This window comes from Lethenteron reissneri, chromosome 21, assembly GCF_015708825.2.
Source record: "Lethenteron reissneri isolate LAM-NWPU_2019-01 chromosome 21, ASM1570882v1, whole genome shotgun sequence".
NCBI classification, from domain to species: Eukaryota; Metazoa; Chordata; class Hyperoartia; order Petromyzontiformes; family Petromyzontidae; genus Lethenteron; species Lethenteron reissneri.
The window spans coordinates 13,086,892-13,104,803 of NC_083799.1; the positions used below are offsets into that span (position 1 = coordinate 13,086,892).

At 50.7% G+C, this 17,912-nt stretch overlaps 2 protein-coding genes across 4 annotated transcripts in view; one reads left to right on the forward strand and one right to left on the reverse strand.

The window, feature by feature from the left end:
• Nucleotides 1-1,153, reverse strand: part of LOC133345254 (la-related protein 4-like) — a 45,626-nt gene extending 44,473 nt beyond the window's left edge. For both annotated transcript variants that reach the window (XM_061555849.1, XM_061555848.1), the window contains exon 1: nucleotides 1,017-1,153. The gene's annotated coding sequence lies outside the window, so the exon portion shown is untranslated. The remainder of the gene's footprint in view (nucleotides 1-1,016) is intronic.
• Nucleotides 1,154-4,727: 3,574 nt separating this feature from the next.
• Nucleotides 4,728-17,222, forward strand: LOC133344983 (kelch-like protein 20). 2 transcript variants are annotated; one of them, XM_061555318.1, is made up of 4 exons: nucleotides 4,728-4,745; nucleotides 11,707-12,077; nucleotides 14,266-14,508; nucleotides 15,398-17,222. In XM_061555318.1, exons 2-4 carry the CDS (start codon nucleotides 11,901-11,903, stop codon nucleotides 16,877-16,879), a joined length of 1,902 nt encoding a protein of 633 aa, XP_061411302.1. In that variant the 5' UTR covers nucleotides 4,728-4,745; nucleotides 11,707-11,900; the 3' UTR covers nucleotides 16,880-17,222. The 2 variants fall into 2 exon arrangements, with proteins under 2 accessions (XP_061411302.1, XP_061411301.1); XM_061555317.1 differs by lacking the exon at nucleotides 4,728-4,745 and adding an exon at nucleotides 9,929-10,056.
• The last annotated feature ends 690 nt before the right edge of the window (nucleotides 17,223-17,912 follow it).

The window sequence follows — 17,912 nt, forward strand, 5'->3', positions numbered from 1 at the left end:
GAACGATCACGTACGTATACACAGCACCGTAATAACCTTGCACATGGGGTATATCGGCGGTGCACGTTGCAACGTACGGGACGAAGATTCAAATACCCCCCCCCCCCCCCCCCGTATAACCTTAACAGACTGTAGGGGCAAGTGCTGTTAGCGAGCACCTACGAAGGCCGACACGGCACACCAACAACACTCCCGACCGCCTTCGTCTCCCCCAGTAGCGATGTTTACACACCACCGCGCCGGGTAACTCATTTGAGGCCGAGTCGACCTAGGGGGGAGGCCGAGGACCGGTTCAGATAATCGTCACCGATATTAGCCGTGAGCGGACGGCCAATCGACCTTGGGGAGTTCGTAGCGTAGCGCGCTAACCACTGCACCACCGCTCCCCCCCACAGACGCACGTGCGAGATTTGTGACGGCAACGCGATGGAGGCCTGCGCTAGTCGAGCTGCGAATTGATGACGAAAAAAAACACTCACGGTGACAGGTGGCGGTGGTGGCGGTGGTAATACTATTCAGCCTCAAACCCTCCGCAATCGGCGGTGTTAATCAATGCCTCCGTGTTACGGTAGCGATTGATTAATTCGTGTACGACGACGATGATGATGACCCTAACGGAGGCTTCCAGAACGCGCTGGCGCGAATCGCCTCGCGACAAAACCGCAAAGAAGGCGCCGCCGCGCGCGGTCGTCAAAGGGGAGATGGTGGAAACGTTGAAGCTGCGACATTAACGCGAGAGCAACACCGGCACGGTGACAATTGTACCGGTACACACACACAACACCAATATACACAAAGCAAGAGAACGTTACAAACGTTGAGGCGACGTCGAACTCGTTCGCGGTCCCTTTAACATGGCGCCGCTCGGTCTGACCGCCCTCCCCCCCCGCTCACTCAGCGCCAGCGCGCCGCTCTCTCTCGCTCGCTCGCCGTGCACAAACGCACGACGACAACAACAACAACAACGCGGCTACAACGGGGGCACGTTAACTAGCCCGCTCGCCGCCTCGCCTCACCCCGAGTAGCGAGAAGGTGAAGAAGAGGAGCGCCGCCGCTCTCCACTCGCTCCCTCCGCGCTCTCAACGGACGGGCACGAGGCGGGCTCGAGCAGAGGGGCGGGGCTGTGAGGAGGAGGGGGAGGGGCGATGGTAAGTGGGCGGGGTTTAATGGTAAGTGGGCGGGGTTAAATGGTAAGTGGGCGGGGTTAATAAGAAAATGGGCGGGGCATATGAGTGGGGAGGGGGGTGTGAATGGCAGGGGTGGGCGTGTTTACGAGGCAAATGGGCGTGGCTATGGGTGATGCCAGCTGGTCAGGGCTGTAAATGGGCGGAGTTAAATGATGAGTGGGCGTGGCTATGAGTCGAAAGTGGGCGTGTTTACGAGAAAAATGGGCGGGGCTATGGGTGGTGTCAGCGGGTCAGGGCTGTAAATGGGCGGAGTTAAATGGTGAGTGGGTGATATTCTTAGGTTTTTCGGTAAAGTCACGTAGGTAAAACATTAAAATTAATAAAAGTAAAATCAAATAAAAATCACGACGTTTCGGAGGCAACACAAGCTTCCGTCTTCAGGTGGAACCGTCACAGCCACGATAACAAAGGCTGAGCCTTTGTTATGCATTCTATTCTTAGTCTTAAGCCTCACCTTACCATATGAATAAAAAGTGTGCTTGACTTGGCCCTTTCCCCCCCCCCCCTCTCCAACCATTATATAAACGAAGTGGTAGCTCCTACAATCTCTCATTTACTTGATACAGCTGTCGTGGCTGTGACGGTTCCACCTGAAGACGGAGGAGCCTTGTGTTGCCTCCGAAACGTCGTGATTTTTATTTTATTTTACTTTTATTAATTTTAATGTTTTACCTACGTGACTTTACCGAAAACACCTAAGAATGTGGAGAGGCGTGTTTAGTGGTGGAGGGGCGTGGTCAGGAGTTGAGGGGCGGGGCTAGAGTTGGGGGGCGGGGCTAGAGATGAGGGGCGGGGCTAGAGTTGGTTGAGGTCACATAACACGTGAGCGAGCGCGCCCTTCTGGCCGGAAACTCCATGAGCTCGCGTCTTTTCCTCCTCCTCCGCGTCGTTCTCACGCTTTCCCGCCTCTTCCTCCTCCGCGTCCTTCTCACGCTTTCCCGCGGCGCCCTCCCCCACCCCTCGACCTCCTACGAACTTCCCCACCCGCCTGCAGCACGGGACGAGTCGTTCGTTTTCCTCGGGGCATTCAGTCGACCCACGTTTCTGCCCCGTGACCTCCTGCAGCGGCGAGCCTTTGACACTTCACGTGGCCTCAAAGTGCACCGAGCCTAATTCTAGATTTGAAGCTTTCGTGACTGCAAGGATTCATACTCTTAGGTTTTTTTGGTAAAGTCACGTAGGTAAAAATAAAAATAAATAATCTAAAATAATATTAAAAAAATAATTATTTGTTCTTTTATTTATATAATTTTTTGTTATATTTAAATAATATAAATAATTTATATTATTAAAATAATAGAAATAAAATATTTTTTTTATTATTATTTTTCTGATCATGTTTACTTTGGCTCCATTAGCCCAAATCTAGCGTAACCATGATCGTCTATGGTGTTTACCAATCCAAAGGATACTATCCAACCCTCAAATCTGCTTAGCTTCCCCTTAATTTCCATGTGGCAATTCACTAATTTAATCAGGAAACTTTTTATTATTCATAAAATAATTATTTTATTTCTATTATAATTTTTTATTTTTACCTACGTGACTTTACCGAAAAAATCTAAGAGTATGCACCTAGCCTGGCACATTCTGCTGGGCCACGTAGCGAGCAGCAGAGAAGGCGGCGCTGCTCGATCTGTTGTTGTCCTGCACTTCTGTGCTCCTCCCTGCCATCAAATCGCTCTGGTGTATGAGATTGACAAATGGGATGTACATGATCGCGTACACATCGGATTCTAAGTGGGAATAATTTCCAGTGCTGTACTTGGTATGAGAAACTTGGAATATAATCATGACACAACCCTTAGAAATCCAATTAATTTCCATCATTCTGAGTTACGATGTTTCTGAACATGTTTACTTTGGCTCCATTAGCCCAAATCTAGCGTACCCATGATCGTCTATGGTGTTTACCAATCCAAAGGATACTATCCAACCCCCAAATCTGCTTAGCTTCCCCTTAATTTCCATATGGCAATTTACTAATTTAATCAGGAAACTTTTTTTGTTATTAATATCAGTCCCCGTGGTGTTAAGTGCCATGAATAAGTATAACCCGTAAAAACAAAGTTTGTCACTCTAAATCCTTTATATGCGTGGCGGCTAGAGTCCTCTCGTCCTCTGGCTTGAGATGGCTGCCACCTATGGGTCAGATGATTGTCTGCCAGTATTAAGCAATTGGTAATTAATTATTTAATTTGTTTTCCCTAAACAGTGTAAAATTTTGGAAAAAAAATTCACGAACATTAATTGTCTCGCACAACGAGTCTGTGTGCCAAATGTCAGCTTGATTGGATCACGGGAAGTGGGTTAAAAAACGACCGAAAGGTTTGCACGGTCGTAAGCAAGCAAGCACGCAAGCAAGCGAACTTAATATAAAGGATTTAAAAAAAGGTTCATTGCCCAAAACGTCGCCGATTAAATAATGCTTCCTTAGGGAAGTGGTTCTAAACCTGTGGGTATGAGATGCCCTGCCTGGGGGTAGCGAGACATGGCTAGTTATAGTAATAGGTTTTTACCCTTTCAACTGGTACAAAAACTGACACCTTTATACAAGGCATCATGTTTGCAATAACCACAACACAAGCAGTCAAAATGCAAACAAAAAGAAACAACTCTGATAATGATAATGATATGCACTGTCCTTGAAGTTGATTGGTCCACACCCGAGACAGATTTTCTTAGAGCCTAGTCTCCATTGGTGTTGGACCAGATGACGCCAAAAGGCGTACAACTCAAAAACAGCGCACTATCAAAGTATTGAGAGCTCGGGGTAAGCATTTACACTATGAGTCCTCCTTTACCAGTGGCAAAATATAGTAATAGGTTTTTACCCTTTCAACTGGTACAAAAACGGACACCTTTATACAAGGCAACTTCAAGGACAGTGCATATCATTATCAGAGTTGTTTATTTTTGTTTGCATTTTGACTGCTTGTGTTGTGGTTATTGCAAACATGATGCCTTGTATAAAGGTGTCAGTTTTTGTACCAGTTGAAAGGGTAAAAACCTATTACTATATTTTGCCACTGGTAAAGGACGTCTCATAGTGTAATGGCTAGTTATTTTTATGATTATTAACTTGTAACGTCGTACTGAGATTATAAATGTGGCTTTGCTCTCCAACACACCGGCGTGCTGTACTAGTAACGAATTGGCCACGTTCTGTTTACGTGACAAACCTTGATAATTGGCTGTCGGGTTTATATTTAAGCGATCTAACCCCAACAAAAACTCTTATTATGGATGATATGTCGCGAAAGCCCGCGTGTTAAACTACCACTTTGTTTAATCAAACCTAGGTTTTCATTAAACATGCATTTTTCCCTTAACTACCATTGATAACAAAGGGGCGCAAGGCTGAGGATTTTTTAAAAAAGGTTAAGAACCTTTTCCTTAGGGTGAATTAGTCAGAGCACGTTTGCATATAATTTACATCTCATTTGCATAACTAATCGAGGGTTGCTAGGTTACGTGTTCTTGCGTTGAGGGGGGGGGCTGAGAAAGAGGGGGGGGGGGGGAGAATTTCAAACGCCTCTTCCGCCACTTCACAACCCGGTGGGCCCCGCGGCCAAATCAGTGCGCCGCCGCCCGTGTTGGCGGGCGTTGATCGGCGCTCTTTTTTCTTTTTTTTAGTAATCGCCCTGCGGTTCATTTGACGCGCCGTCGCTTTCAACGATGAGGCGCTCGGGCCAAGGAAGCTCGCTCATTTTTTTTATTCGGTAACTCAGGCGATGTTTTGTTGAAACCGCTTGCGTGCAAACGCGGCACTACTTTGTTCGACGAGCCGAACGAACGCGCGTGCGCGCGCGCGCGCGGCTCGTGCCGCAGTGCGGGGCGGGGCGGAGGCGGGGCGTGTCCGTGACGTCATCACGCAGGGAGGAGACGGTTGTGCGCGATGACGTCACTTCGTTTTGAACGACGCACAATTCGACTTTGGCCAGAGGCAAATCCGGCCCACTTCAGCAGACGATGATTTCCCACCTGATGACGGACGCTTGTGTTGCGCCCGAAACGTCGTGATTTATTATTTTATTTCTATTATTATTATTATTAATGCTTATTTATTTATTTAATTATTTATTTATTATTTACTTTTCCCTACGTGACTTTACCGAAAAAAATCTAAGAGCATGAATCCTTGCAGTCACGAAAGCTTCAAATCTAGAATTCGAGTGCAATTCCTGTATTGGGTGGCACGTGTTCGGGGCTTTGTCAGCGTCGGGGGCCGCGTGCGATTGCCCTGCAACGCTTGTGGCCCAGTGCTTTGGGGGAAAGGGGTTGGGTGGATCACGTGGAGATTTGTGAAATTCACTTGAACAGTGCAGCAAGTGGGGTTCGGGAACCCATCTGTGCGGCCCCGTGTTTTTTTTTTTCACGTGTCCGTGGCGGGTTCTCTCTGGGTACTCTGATTTACCTCCCAAACAGCAAAACAATCCATGAAAGCCTCCGCAATCCCCCCCCCCCCCCCCACCGCGCTACTGATGCGTAAGGGAAGCAGGCTCACCTGTTAAGCAGCGATAAACGAAATCCCCAGTACAACTCAATTGTGCGATTCGCTTCATGTCATTGCAAGAGCATCGCTCTTCATTGCGAGGCCCGTGGGCTCTGGTGGCCTTTAGTGCGGTCCCTCCGACAACACACAACACGTGAACACCACACACCCATCATCATCACCATAGTGCTGCTGTCAAACCCAACAATGGTTTCACACGTGTGGCGGCCCTCACCACTGATCATGTCTTAACGGCGAAAGTGGCCCCCCTCTGAAATGTTGTGAAGAACACTGCTAGAGACGACCACGGAAGCGGATCTCTTTATCCCTGTATCATGGGACCTTTTTTGGCAGTATCAAAGTATGAAAAATAGGAATAGGTTAGACGCTTCCCAACAATAAAGCAGGTGTTAAGATCTTGATTTAAAGCTTTCGTGACTGCAGGGATTCATATTATTGGTTCTTTCGGTAAAGTCACGTAGAAGGGAAACAATAAAATAATAAATATTATTAATATAAAACAATAAAAATTCTCACGACGTTTCGACCGCAACACAAGCAATCATTATCAGGTGTGAAATCCACAATAAAGTTTTCTTTCTGTGGATTTCACACATGATGATTGCTTGTGTTGCAGTCGAAATGTCGTGAGAATTTTTATTGTTTTATATTAATTTTATTTTATTGTTTCCCTTCTACGTGACTTTACCGAAAGAACCAAGAATATAGATGTTAAGATGTTCAGACACCAAATTTAAACCTTTTGCAAGGAATCAAGTCTGCATTAACCACACGTACTTGTGGTGAACATGCAAACAAACATGCTCTGATAATGTATGCATTGTCTTTGAAACTGATTGGGCTACACCAGAAGACAGCCTTCTTTATGGCAGTGTCAGACCAGTACACAGCTTCGTACTGTTCGCCTGTTGGCGTTCTCGTGTAGCCCAATCAGTTTCAAAGGCAATGCATATATTAATTATCTGAGCATGTTTGTTTAAGTGTTCACCACAAGTCTGCGTGCTTAATGCAGAATTGATTCCTTGTAAACAAAATATGGTGTTTGAGCATCTTAACACCTGTTTTATTGCCAACACATTCCTGCGGAGGGAGCTGGTAGGAACGTTGGGTTGCTCGGTCAATGGCCAGGGTCAACGGCGGCGTGGTGTATTCCTCAAATATGCCCGACTGTGAGGGCGGGCACAAGCCGGCGTGAGTAGGTTAAACGTTGAGTTTTATCAGGGCACCACGGGGTGACCAGCCCCTCCCCTCCCCACCCAGCTACACCCCTCCCACCCCCCACCCAGCCCCACCCTCCCCACCCAGCCCCTCCCCACCCTCCCCACCCAGCCCCTCCCCACCCTCCTCTCCCAATCCAGCCCCTCCCTGCACGATGGACACAATAATCACCTGTGGGCTGGTGTAACCAGGAGGTTCCTACCAGTATAAATAGTAAAACCTATTGTTATATCCATGTGAGTAAACTCTGTTTTACGCAGCAGGGTGCAGCACTTCCCACCCGCAATCATCGTATTGATGCTCAATTCCATGGGTTTTTTTTTTATTATCAGGGCTAAAATTGTGTTCAAAATGAAGTGAAGGATCAAGTGTCTTTCTGTGTGCAGGCATTGGTGACCTCACTGAGACGATCAACTCACGTGATAGAAAAATGTTCTCCAGTTTGAAAACTCATTTCGCTAGATTGAAAACTAAATTCTCTAGAAATGAAAACTAATTTCTCTAGATTGAAAACAAATTTCTCCAGTTTGAAAACTCATTTCGCTAGATTGAAAACAAACTTCTCCAGTTGGACAACTTATTTATCTAATTCTAGATTTGAAGCTTTCGTGACTGCAAGGATTCATATTCTTAGGTTTTTTCGGTAAAGTCACGTAGGTAAAACATTAAAATTAATAAAAGTGAAATAAAATAAAAATCACGACGTTTCGGAGGCAACACAAGCTTCCGTCTTATTTTACTTTTATTAATTTTAATGTTTTACCTACGTGACTTTACCTTATTTATCTAGTTTGAAAACGAATTTCTCTAGTTTGAAAACAAATTTTTCTAGTTTGAAAACAAATTTCTATCGATTGAAAATTAATTTCTCTCGATTGAAAACAAATTTCTCTAGTTTGAAAACGAATTTCTCTAGATTGAAGCCTAATTTCTCTAGATTGAAAACTAATGTGTCGATTGAAAATATTTTCTCTTGATTGAAAACTTATTTCGCTATATTGAAAACTAATTTTTTTCGATTGAAAACTAATTTCTCTCGTTTGAAAACTAATTTCGCTAGATTGAAACTAATGTCTCTAGATTGAAAACAAATTTCTCTAGTTTGAATTTTTTTTTATCTAGTTTGAAACCCCATTTCGCTAGATTGAAAACAAATTTCCCTAATTTTAAAACTAATTTCCCTCGATTGAAAACTAATTTCTCTAGATTTAAAACTCACTTTTCTAGATTGAAAACTAATTTCTCTATATTGAAAACTATTTTCTCAAGATTGAAAACTACTTTCTCTAGATTGAAAACTCCATATCCTAGATTGAAAACTAATTTATCTTAAGTTTCAAAACTCATTTAAAACTGCTTGTTGCGTATAGTTTGTTGACCTTCCCCCACACCTCCGATTATCATGGCTGGCTACGTACGGCGTGAAAGAAGTTCAACATAAATACACTTCCCTTGACTTCCCATTTTAATCACTGCCTGAAAATGAGCATCGGCTCCCATCTCAGCCCTCTGAACATTCTCACTACATCCCAACCCTTTTACAAGCTTGCAAAGCAGCTCCTTACTGCTACTACCCCTTGTGCTAACCATACTCCTATAGTCCACCTCTGCTGGCAACTTGACCCAGCCGCCTTTAATCTTTTTTTCTTCTGCTTGTCACATTGGCAATCACGTGTAATGGCAGGGTCCTCAATAATTGATGAGACTCGCTGGCAAAAGCCTGAGCTTCAGCAACAGGCGACGCGAGTCTGGAGGTCATCCAGGGAAGGGATGGGCTACCTTCATAAATGAAACATTCAGTTCTATGCTTTAAAAATACCATTAAATTCCCCTTTATTTAACGAGAACCAAACGAGGGCTATAATCTATTCTCATTACTCCTGCCTCTATGTATGTGTATGGGTATGTCCTTGAAATATCTAGACATCGTCCCATCAGGAAGCTATTCCAGCAAGCGAGGCTGCGTTTGCTGGGTCATGTAGCCCGCATGCCCAAGCAGCTTCTGTTTGACCGAATAGAGGCAGCTAAACGGGCGCTGCACGGGTTTGAGAAGAGATGACGCCTGATGTGGTACAGGATGATGTGGAGCTGAGTGGACTTTGCCGATGACCGGTACCAGCAGCGCCAAGATCAGCATCTGTGGAGGAGGCTCGTAAAGGACGCTACTTAGGCAATTGGAGGCAGTCGCCCTCCAGCAACAACAGAGGGCAGAAGAACGACGCTCACAACAATGAGCAGAGCGCCAGGCGGATAAAATCCTAAAATGCAGCGAGGTGGCACAGTGAGGAGCACGGATGGTGCATCTGCCAGTCATCTCGGTCGGTTCGCCCAAACGGTTTGAGTTTGTCCTGTGACTTGCCAGCATCGAGAGTCTTCCACACCATGTGATGATCTCATAGTGCACCTATCCTGGCACAAGCGTTATAGTGAAGTTACCATCACGAGAACGGCGGCTGTGTCTATCAGGGTTGTGTCTGTCGCTGCATGCATGTGTGTGTGTATGTTCGAGCTGCAATCTCCTGGTCGAGGCACCTGGCCTGGTTACAGGCGTCACCGTCACTTCGTGGCGAAAGGCGGGTATTGGTATTGGCTGAAATCTCATGAAGACGTCCTGTTAATGACGCGTATATGAGCGCGTCGCCGCGTGGACTTCGGGGACCGGTGGCGCAGTGGTTGGCGTGCTTCGGTCAGGTCTGTCATTATTGGCGAGTGATATCCAAAAACCGTCCTGGGCGTTCTCGCGGGCGACTCGGCTTTAAACGAATACCTGGTGCGGGGTGTAAACATCAGCATCGTGTGTGTGGTGGGGGGAGTGTGGAGAGGGAGTGGGGGGAGAGTTTGGGGTGTGGGGGAAGCATGGTGACATCACACCAGAGCAGCGTTTAAGAGGCCGGGATGACCGCCCCCCCACCACCACCCACCCACCCACCTCTTACCGCCCTCCCGGCTCCAGCTCGGCACCATGAGCTTCACGTGTTTTCGCTTCGGCTCCAACGCTGAATGCGCACAGCAAGGGGCCCAACCTGGACCTTTCATCCTCGAGACGCACCGACTTGGAGTGACCCAACGAATTCCCGATTCACCCGACCCTGGAGTGGAATCGAACTCGGCTACGCGGAGTCTCGACACATCCCGGTGAGGACTCTTCAGCCTCGCGCTGAGCCGGGGTTGTTATAGACATCGTAATGCCCTCCCATCTCCTGCTCCATCGCACCTCATCCTTAGCATCTTGCTCCTCGTTCTTCCTCTCATCTCACCGTCTCGTCTCCCAGGTTTCTCTACTTCGCTCTCTTTCTCTCTCTCTCTGCTCCACGTCTCCCATCTCATTCTCCTGCCTCGTCATCTCCCCCCCCTCCGCATCTCTCCCTCGTCTCATTTTTTTACGATCAGAGGAAACAAGAAGATGCTCGGTGTAGTTGGCACTTTGCTTCGTTCATCATTTTTTTTTTTCCAATGCCCCCCCCCCCTCTTTTTTTTAAATGAAAGATTTCACAAAAGACTTCACGCTCCGCTCTCCTCCTTCTTACCCCTTCCCTCTCTCTCTACCCCCTCTCTCCACCCCCCTCTATCTCTCTACTCTATGTCCCCCCTGTTTTTTATGTAATATTTGTAAAAAAAAAAATACGATGACAAGTGCCGCTTTCCTCCCGGTCTCTTCACACTCCTCTCTACATCCTCCTGTCTCATCCTATTTTCACTACCCATCTCCTGTTGTACACTCTAATCTCCACATCTCCTCTCGTCTCTTCTCTGTCTTCCTTTTCCACGCTCACGCGTCTCGCGGTCTCCTCTGTCGCATCCTCCTTCTCGTGCTCTCTCTCTCTCTCTTTGCGAGCGCACGCAGTCCCAGAGGCAGCGAGACTCAATATAGTGGGGGGAGGGGGGTGTAGCAGAGGGTGGTACAGAGAGATCCGTCGTTATTATACTGCTATGCGTCCACATATATGCTTTCAATTGTCAGTTTTCCAACACTGACCTCTCCTCCTCCAACATCCTCGACCCGCGCACGCAAATTACCCACATCACCCAACATCAGCCACATCACCCAACGTCAGCCACATCACCCAACATCAGCCACATCAGCCACATCACCTACATCACCCAACATCACCCACATGACCCGACATCACTTACATCACCCAACACCACCCACATCCAGGGCTTAAGTTCTAACTTTTCGCCGCATATTGTCCGGGTCGCTGGTGGACTGGAGTAGGCAATAAGTCAAGAGTAGCCACAGCCCTCGCGAAATGTATACTGGATGTTGTGTGCAGGGTGTGAAAATAGTGTCAACAGTACATGGGTAAACCAAAGAGTATGGATTCCTGCAGTCACGAGAGCTTCAAATCAAGATTGAACCGCCTCTACGGGAAGGGTTTCCACACATCTGTGAGAGCTTATAACAGACTACGAGACAAGAAGGCTCGCATGATCAAGTCTCTCAACATTATTTCCTGCTGTGGTTGTCCCACCTGATGAAGTTCGCTTGCGTTGCGATCGAAACGTCGTGATTTGTTTTAGTTTATTTCTACCTCCGCGACTTTACCGACAGAACCCAAGAGTCACATGTGTACACCACCTTTCATCAATCGGCAGGTCGCGCGCGGTGGCGCAAATAGTGTGTGCTCCCACCCCTCCCGAGACGCCTGAAAGCAGTCGACCCAAATACTCCCCATCGGCGTGCTCTGCAAGAAATCCCTCTTCAGCCAGCAGTGTCGCGAGCGAGGCATTGCAGGGCCGCGCCTTTCACCCCCTCGCCATAACCCCCATCCCGTCTCCCGGCAGGGTGACCACCAGCCCGCCGCAGCCGACCGCGACCCCGCGGGACCCCTCGTACCCCGGCGAGCTGCTCGTGGGGCTGGCGTCTCTGCGCGCGAGCGAGGAGCTCACGGACGTGGTGCTGCTGAGCGCCGAACCCTCGGCGCCTGTTCCCCGCTCACCGCGCCGTGCTCGCCGCGGCCTCCCCCTTCTTCAGGGCCATGTTCGCCGCGGGCTCGATGCGGGAGTCGCGCAGCGGCGTGGTGGAGCTGCGCGCCGTCGCCGCGCCCACGCTCGCCCTCCTGCTCGACTTCGTCTACTCGGGCCGGGTGCCCGCAGCGGAGGCCCTGCGGTCGGAGCAAGCGGCCGCGCTGCTCGTGGCCGCGGACATGATGCGGGTGAGAGAGGGGGGGCGAGGGTCGACGGCTGCGGTGGTGCTGGTGGTGGGGACGTGTGGGGTGGGACGCGCGTAGGGACATGCGGAGCCGCACGTTGCTGCTGCTGCTGCCTGTCATTCAAAACTGTGGAGGTAGCAGCGAGGGTTTGTGGATCACCGCGCTGATGTAGGAACCCTCCCTTGCCGTGGGCGTCGAGGAGAGGTCGTACCCTTGCTCGCCAGGAGGCGGTAGAGCAAGTGGACTAATTGCCATCTTCTTGGTTCTTTACGGTAAAGTCATCACGTAGAAGGGAAGTAATAAAATAATAAAAATAAAACATAATAACATAATTTCCACGACGTTTCGGCCACAACGCAAGCAGCCGTCCTCAGGTGAAGACCAGGTCTGTCGGGGAGACAGCGTCTGAAATCCCTGCAGTCACGAAAGTCACGAAAGCTTTAATTCGAAATTTTATTGCCAGCTGTTTCCATCTGTATGTGTGTATTTGGAACAAACACAGGCCTCACAGCTTCACACTGTCCCGTCACGCGAGGACCGACTGAGCAAAGGTCCTGCTGCTTGGCGGGTTATGGGTGTGGGTTGGCGGACCACGGAGACACCAGATGTGTGCACTGTTGGCGAGTCAGTTGTGTGCACATGCATGTTGGGCTTCTTTCGCACCGTACGTAGACAATCGTGGTAATCGGAGGTGGGGGGGGGGGGGAGGACAACAAACTAAACACAAAAAGCAGTTCTAAAGGAATGAGTGTTTAATCCAAATTATTTAAAAGTGCATAGCTCCAATGGCTACAGAATATCGGAGGAAAAGCATTCCAGACGGCCGCATACGCGCATCTTAAAGCGCAGTGCAGTGACTGTCTTGATTGATGGACGGCCAAAAGCCGCTGCTGCGATGGTGACCGGAGTTCGCGTGATGGTTTATGCTCCTTGTGACGAGATCGGCAAAGGTACTCTGGTTCATTTGTGGTAAGCTGTTTGTGTGGAATGAGAGCGAACTGATAACATTTTGGGAAGCCAATGCAGTTTGGCGAGCACTGGACGGACACGGTCAAATCGAGTGTTACCCCCTTCACTCGCTTGGGTTGTCTCCGGGTGCTTCGGTTTCCTACATCAATGTGGCAGCAGGACCCACCTGAAAACGAGTCCTACGACTCAGTGTTGCTTCCCTGGATAAAAGTCAATTAACACATTCCTACGGAGGGAGCTGGTAGGAACGTTGGGTTGCTCGGTCAATGGCCAGGGTCAACGGCGGCGTGGTGTATTCCGCAAATATGGCCGACTGTGAGGGCGGGCACAAGCCGGCGTGAGTAGGTTAAACGTTGAGTTTTATAAAGGCACCACGGAGTGACCAGCCCCTCCCCACCCAGCCCCACCCCTCCCACCCCCCACCCAGCCCCACCCCTCCCACCCCCCACCCAGCCCCACCCCTCCCACCCCCACCCAGCCCAACCCCTCCCACCCACCCCCCACCCAGCCCCACCCAGCCCCTCCCCACCCTCCCCCTCCCCACCCTCCCCACCCAGCCCCTCCCCACCCAGCCCCTCCCTCCCCACCCAGCCCCTTCCCACCCAGCCCCTCCCTGCACGACGGACGGACACAATAATCCCCTGTGGGCTGGTGTAACCAGGAGGTTCCTACCACCATAATTAATTTTAGGGTGTGGACTGGAGAAGGACGTGGAGGGGAGGTGAGGGTGGACGCGTGCGTAATTTGGGAGGAAACACCTCTTGAGATATTCTCCAGATCCACGTGGGGCCGGTGTGAACTGATAACGCACCTGGAACAGGTGTATCATTATCAAGGCTGACACATCTCTCCCACTGGAGATGCATCCTTTCAACTAAATTAATATAAAAAAAATATTTTCCAGGAAAGGCCCACTGAGCTATGTAGCTCTTTTTCAGAAGCGACCTGGCTATCACAAATTATAGCTCAACGAAGTGGCTTATCGTCATGTGCAAATGTATAGCAGTAGCATGCTTCTAAATTATGGAGGGAAAAAAACAGAGGACTCGGAGAAAAATCTACGCGACCAGGGGGAGAGAGAACATGCAAACTCCGTATACACAGCAGGCGTCAGGCTTGGGATCGAACCCATGACCTCCTGTATACCAATCGAGATAGTTATCATCTTCTAGCCACCGTGGCACCCCTACCCACGTGTGTCCACCTACGTGTGGCCGCGCAGGTCCTGAGCCTCAAGGCGCAGTGCGAGCGCTCGCTCGTGGCCTCCGTGAGCGAGGAGAACTGCGCGGCGCTCCTGGCGCTGGCGGCGCGCTTCGGCTGCCCGGAGCTGAGGGCCGAGGCCACGACGCAAACCCTGGCGGCCTTTGGGGCCGTGTGGCCTACGGTCGAGTTCCTGCAGCTGCCCCAGGACCTCGTGGAGGAGCTCCTGGGAGACCTGAAGCTCAACGTGGCGAGCGAGGAGGAGGTGACGCGCTCATTGTTTCAATGGCACAATCGCTACGACTGCACCGCTCTCAGCAGCAATCCCCACACCTGCGTTGCTTTACCGTTCTGGCCTCTCTGTGTGCTGTGAAGGATCATTGCCCGAAACGTCGACTGTTATATATTGTTATTTTTTTATTAAAACAGTTATATCTTTATTTTTTATTTCAGGCTGTTATTGTTGAATGAATCGAGAGGTTTTTCTTACCTTTCCTTCCATTCCGTGCACCAGGGCCCATGCCAAGCGCGCTATGCTGAGGGCCTCTCACGTGGCTATATGCAGTCCGTTGTAATGATGACAATTCCCGTGAATGTAACTTAAAGGGTGACTGTGTCGGTGGTTGTATCCACTATTTCTGCAGTAAAGCTCTAGCCCTCGATTTGCAGGCACCTGGGACTGGAAGCTGGATTACCCGGAGAAAAGCCACCACACACACGTAACTAGTAGACACCGCTCGAAAGATCCGTACAGACGGGTCAACGAACCCACGTGTTGTACATCCTGTTCTCCTATAACGCGGTAGTAGTCGCGTTCCTAAAGAACACCGCATGATGGGAAAAAAATCGCGTTATGTATAAATAATATATAATATAGGGTAAAGCGCAGTCCGCGAGGTGCGTGGGTAGCATCTAGAAGAATCCAGCAGCATCCCAATGCCTCGTGTGATGCTACGCCAAGTCGGCCGTACAATCGCCTATTCCTACTCGCGCGACGCAAGTTCTATTCACTCAATCGCGTCATATCCAATTCGCTTTATGAAAACACGCGTTATAGGAGACCGGACTCTACTTCATTTGCTACCCACCTCCACGTGATCAACCAACCCTCGGATCACAGGCGCGTGTCGCCCCCCTCCCCTGCCCCCCGGCAGGTGCTCACGGCAGCCGTGGCATGGCTCAAGTGGCCCGGCGCGGAACGGCCCCGGTGCGAGGACGAAGAGGCGGCGTACGGCGTCCTGCGGCACGTCAAGTTCCCGTGCCTCCCGGGTGCCGCGCTCCGAGCCGCCGAGAATCTCGCCGCCGAGATGGGCCCCAAGTGCCGGCGGCTGGTGGAGGAGGCATGGAGCTACAGGCTGAGCCCCGCGCGGCGGGAGGAGCTCAAGTCGGAGAGGTCCTCCCCACGGCCCTCCACGGGACGGGTCGAGGCGCTGCTGCTGATGGGCAGCGATGCCAGCGTGTGCGTGATGCGGCCCCTGCTGCCGTCACCATCACCGTCGTTACCATCACTGTCGTCGTCGTCGTCGTCATCGGCGTCGTTGTCAGCGGTGTTGTCGACCGCAACATCGTCATCATCGTCAGCCTCAGCGTCATCAGCAGCACCACTGCCTTCATCAGCTGCATTGTCATCAACGGCGGTAGCGTTTGCATCTTCGTCGTCACCGGCAGTAGCTGTAGAGTCGCCTGTATCACCACCACCAGCAGCAGCAGTCGATCACGAGTTCTCTTTTTCGACTCGCATGGCACGGCTGCCGCGGACAACCTCCTCCACCTCGCCGTCGCCGCCGTTGTCATCGTCGGGCTGCGCGCTGCTGCCCACGTCGAACGCGGCGGCGCTGGGCGGCTTCGTGTTCGTGCTGTGCCGCACGGGGCTCGAGGGCGCCGAGTCGCTCTGGAAGTACGAGCCGTGCGCCGACGGCTGGATCGAGTGCCGCGCCCCGACTCCCACCGCGAAGACGACGACGACGAAGAGGAGGAACTCCCCAGCGCTCGTGGCGGCCGGCGAGCGCCTGTACTTGCTGGGAGGCGGCGTGCGTTCCGTCTCCTCTTACGACCCCCGCAGCAACACGTGGAGGGCAGCCGGCCATCTGGAGCTGGCCGTCGCTTCCCCAGCGGCCGTGAGTTTGGGGGGCTGGATCTACCTGTTCGGAGGGGAGAGCGACGGCACCGGCGCAGCGGGGGGCTCCCGGACCGCGGGGGGTCACGGCGGAACGGTGGCGGCCGTGCAGCGCTACGACCCGCGGAGCGAGACCACGGAGCTGCTGAGGGACATGCCGGTCGCCGAGCTGGTGCTGGCCGTGGCGTTCGAGGGCCGCGTGTACCTGGCGGCCCGGGCGGGCGGCTGTCCGCCGCGGCGCCTCCTGCAATACGACCCGCAGCAGGAGGGTGACGGCGGCGGTGGCGGCGGCTTCACGGAGCTGCCAAGCGAGACGCCGGGCCGTGCCGCGGCGCTCACGGCGCTGGTGGTGCACGGGGCGCGCCTCTTCGCCTTCTCGGCGCGGTTCTACGCCCGGTGCGGTCGCCCGCGGGACGCGGCGTGGGAGACGGCCCGGCCGATCGCGGGCTTCACGAGCGTCCGCGACGCGCTCACCTTCCCCCTGGCCTGCGCCACGACGCCGGCCCCGGCACGGCGATAGCTGCAGTGTGCGGTGCTGTAGGGGGACTGCGCGATGGGGTTATTTCCCGTGTACGTTGAACTTCTTTCACGCCGTGCGTAGCCAAACCGTGCGGGGGGAGGACAGAATGCATGACGCACAGCAGGGCGCTTTCAACACGTGTGTCGTTCGAAACTAATGGCAAGTGTGACGTGCTATGAAGAAGGACCATTGTCTGAAACGTCGCCTGTTGTTGCCCTTTATTGCAGCGTTATTGACGGACGTGTCGGGTTTGCGTCCGTTGTTCGCGTGTTCCACTGCGTGCGCAGCATCAACAAGCAATGTAACGTGTTCAAGGGTTCATCTTCTTGGTTCTTTCGGTAAAGTCACGTAGAAGGGAAGTGATAAAATAATAAATAATAAAAACAAAAACATTATAAAATAAAATAATAAAATAATATTGTAATAAAATAATATCCTTATATTATTTTACTATCTTCTTGGTTCTTTCGGTAAAGTCACGTAGAAGGGAAGTAATAAAATAATAAAAATAAAACATAATAAAACAATTCTCACGACGTTTCGGCCACAACGCAAGCAGCCGTCCTCAGGTGAAAACCAGGTCCGTCGAGGCGGACGTGTCGGGTTTGCGTCCGTCTGTCGCCTCGACGGACCTGGTTTTCACCTGAGGACGGCTGCTTGCGTTGTGGCCGAAACGTCGTGAGAATTGTTTTATTTTTATTATTTTATTACTTCCCTTCTACGTGACTTTACCGAAAGAACCAAGAAGATGAATCCCTGCAGTCACGAAAGCTTTAAATCGAAATTATTTTACTATGTTTTATTTTTATTATTTTATTACTTCCCTTCTACGTGACTTTACCGAAAGAACCAAGAAGATGAATCCCTGCAGCCACGAAAGCTTTAAATCGAAATTATTTTACTATGTTTTATTTTTATTATTTTATTACTTCCCTTCTACGTGACTTTACCGAAAGAACCAAGAAGATGAATCCCTGCAGTCACGAAAGCTTTAAATCGTGTTCAAGGGTGTCTGTGTGTCTGTTGACGCGCG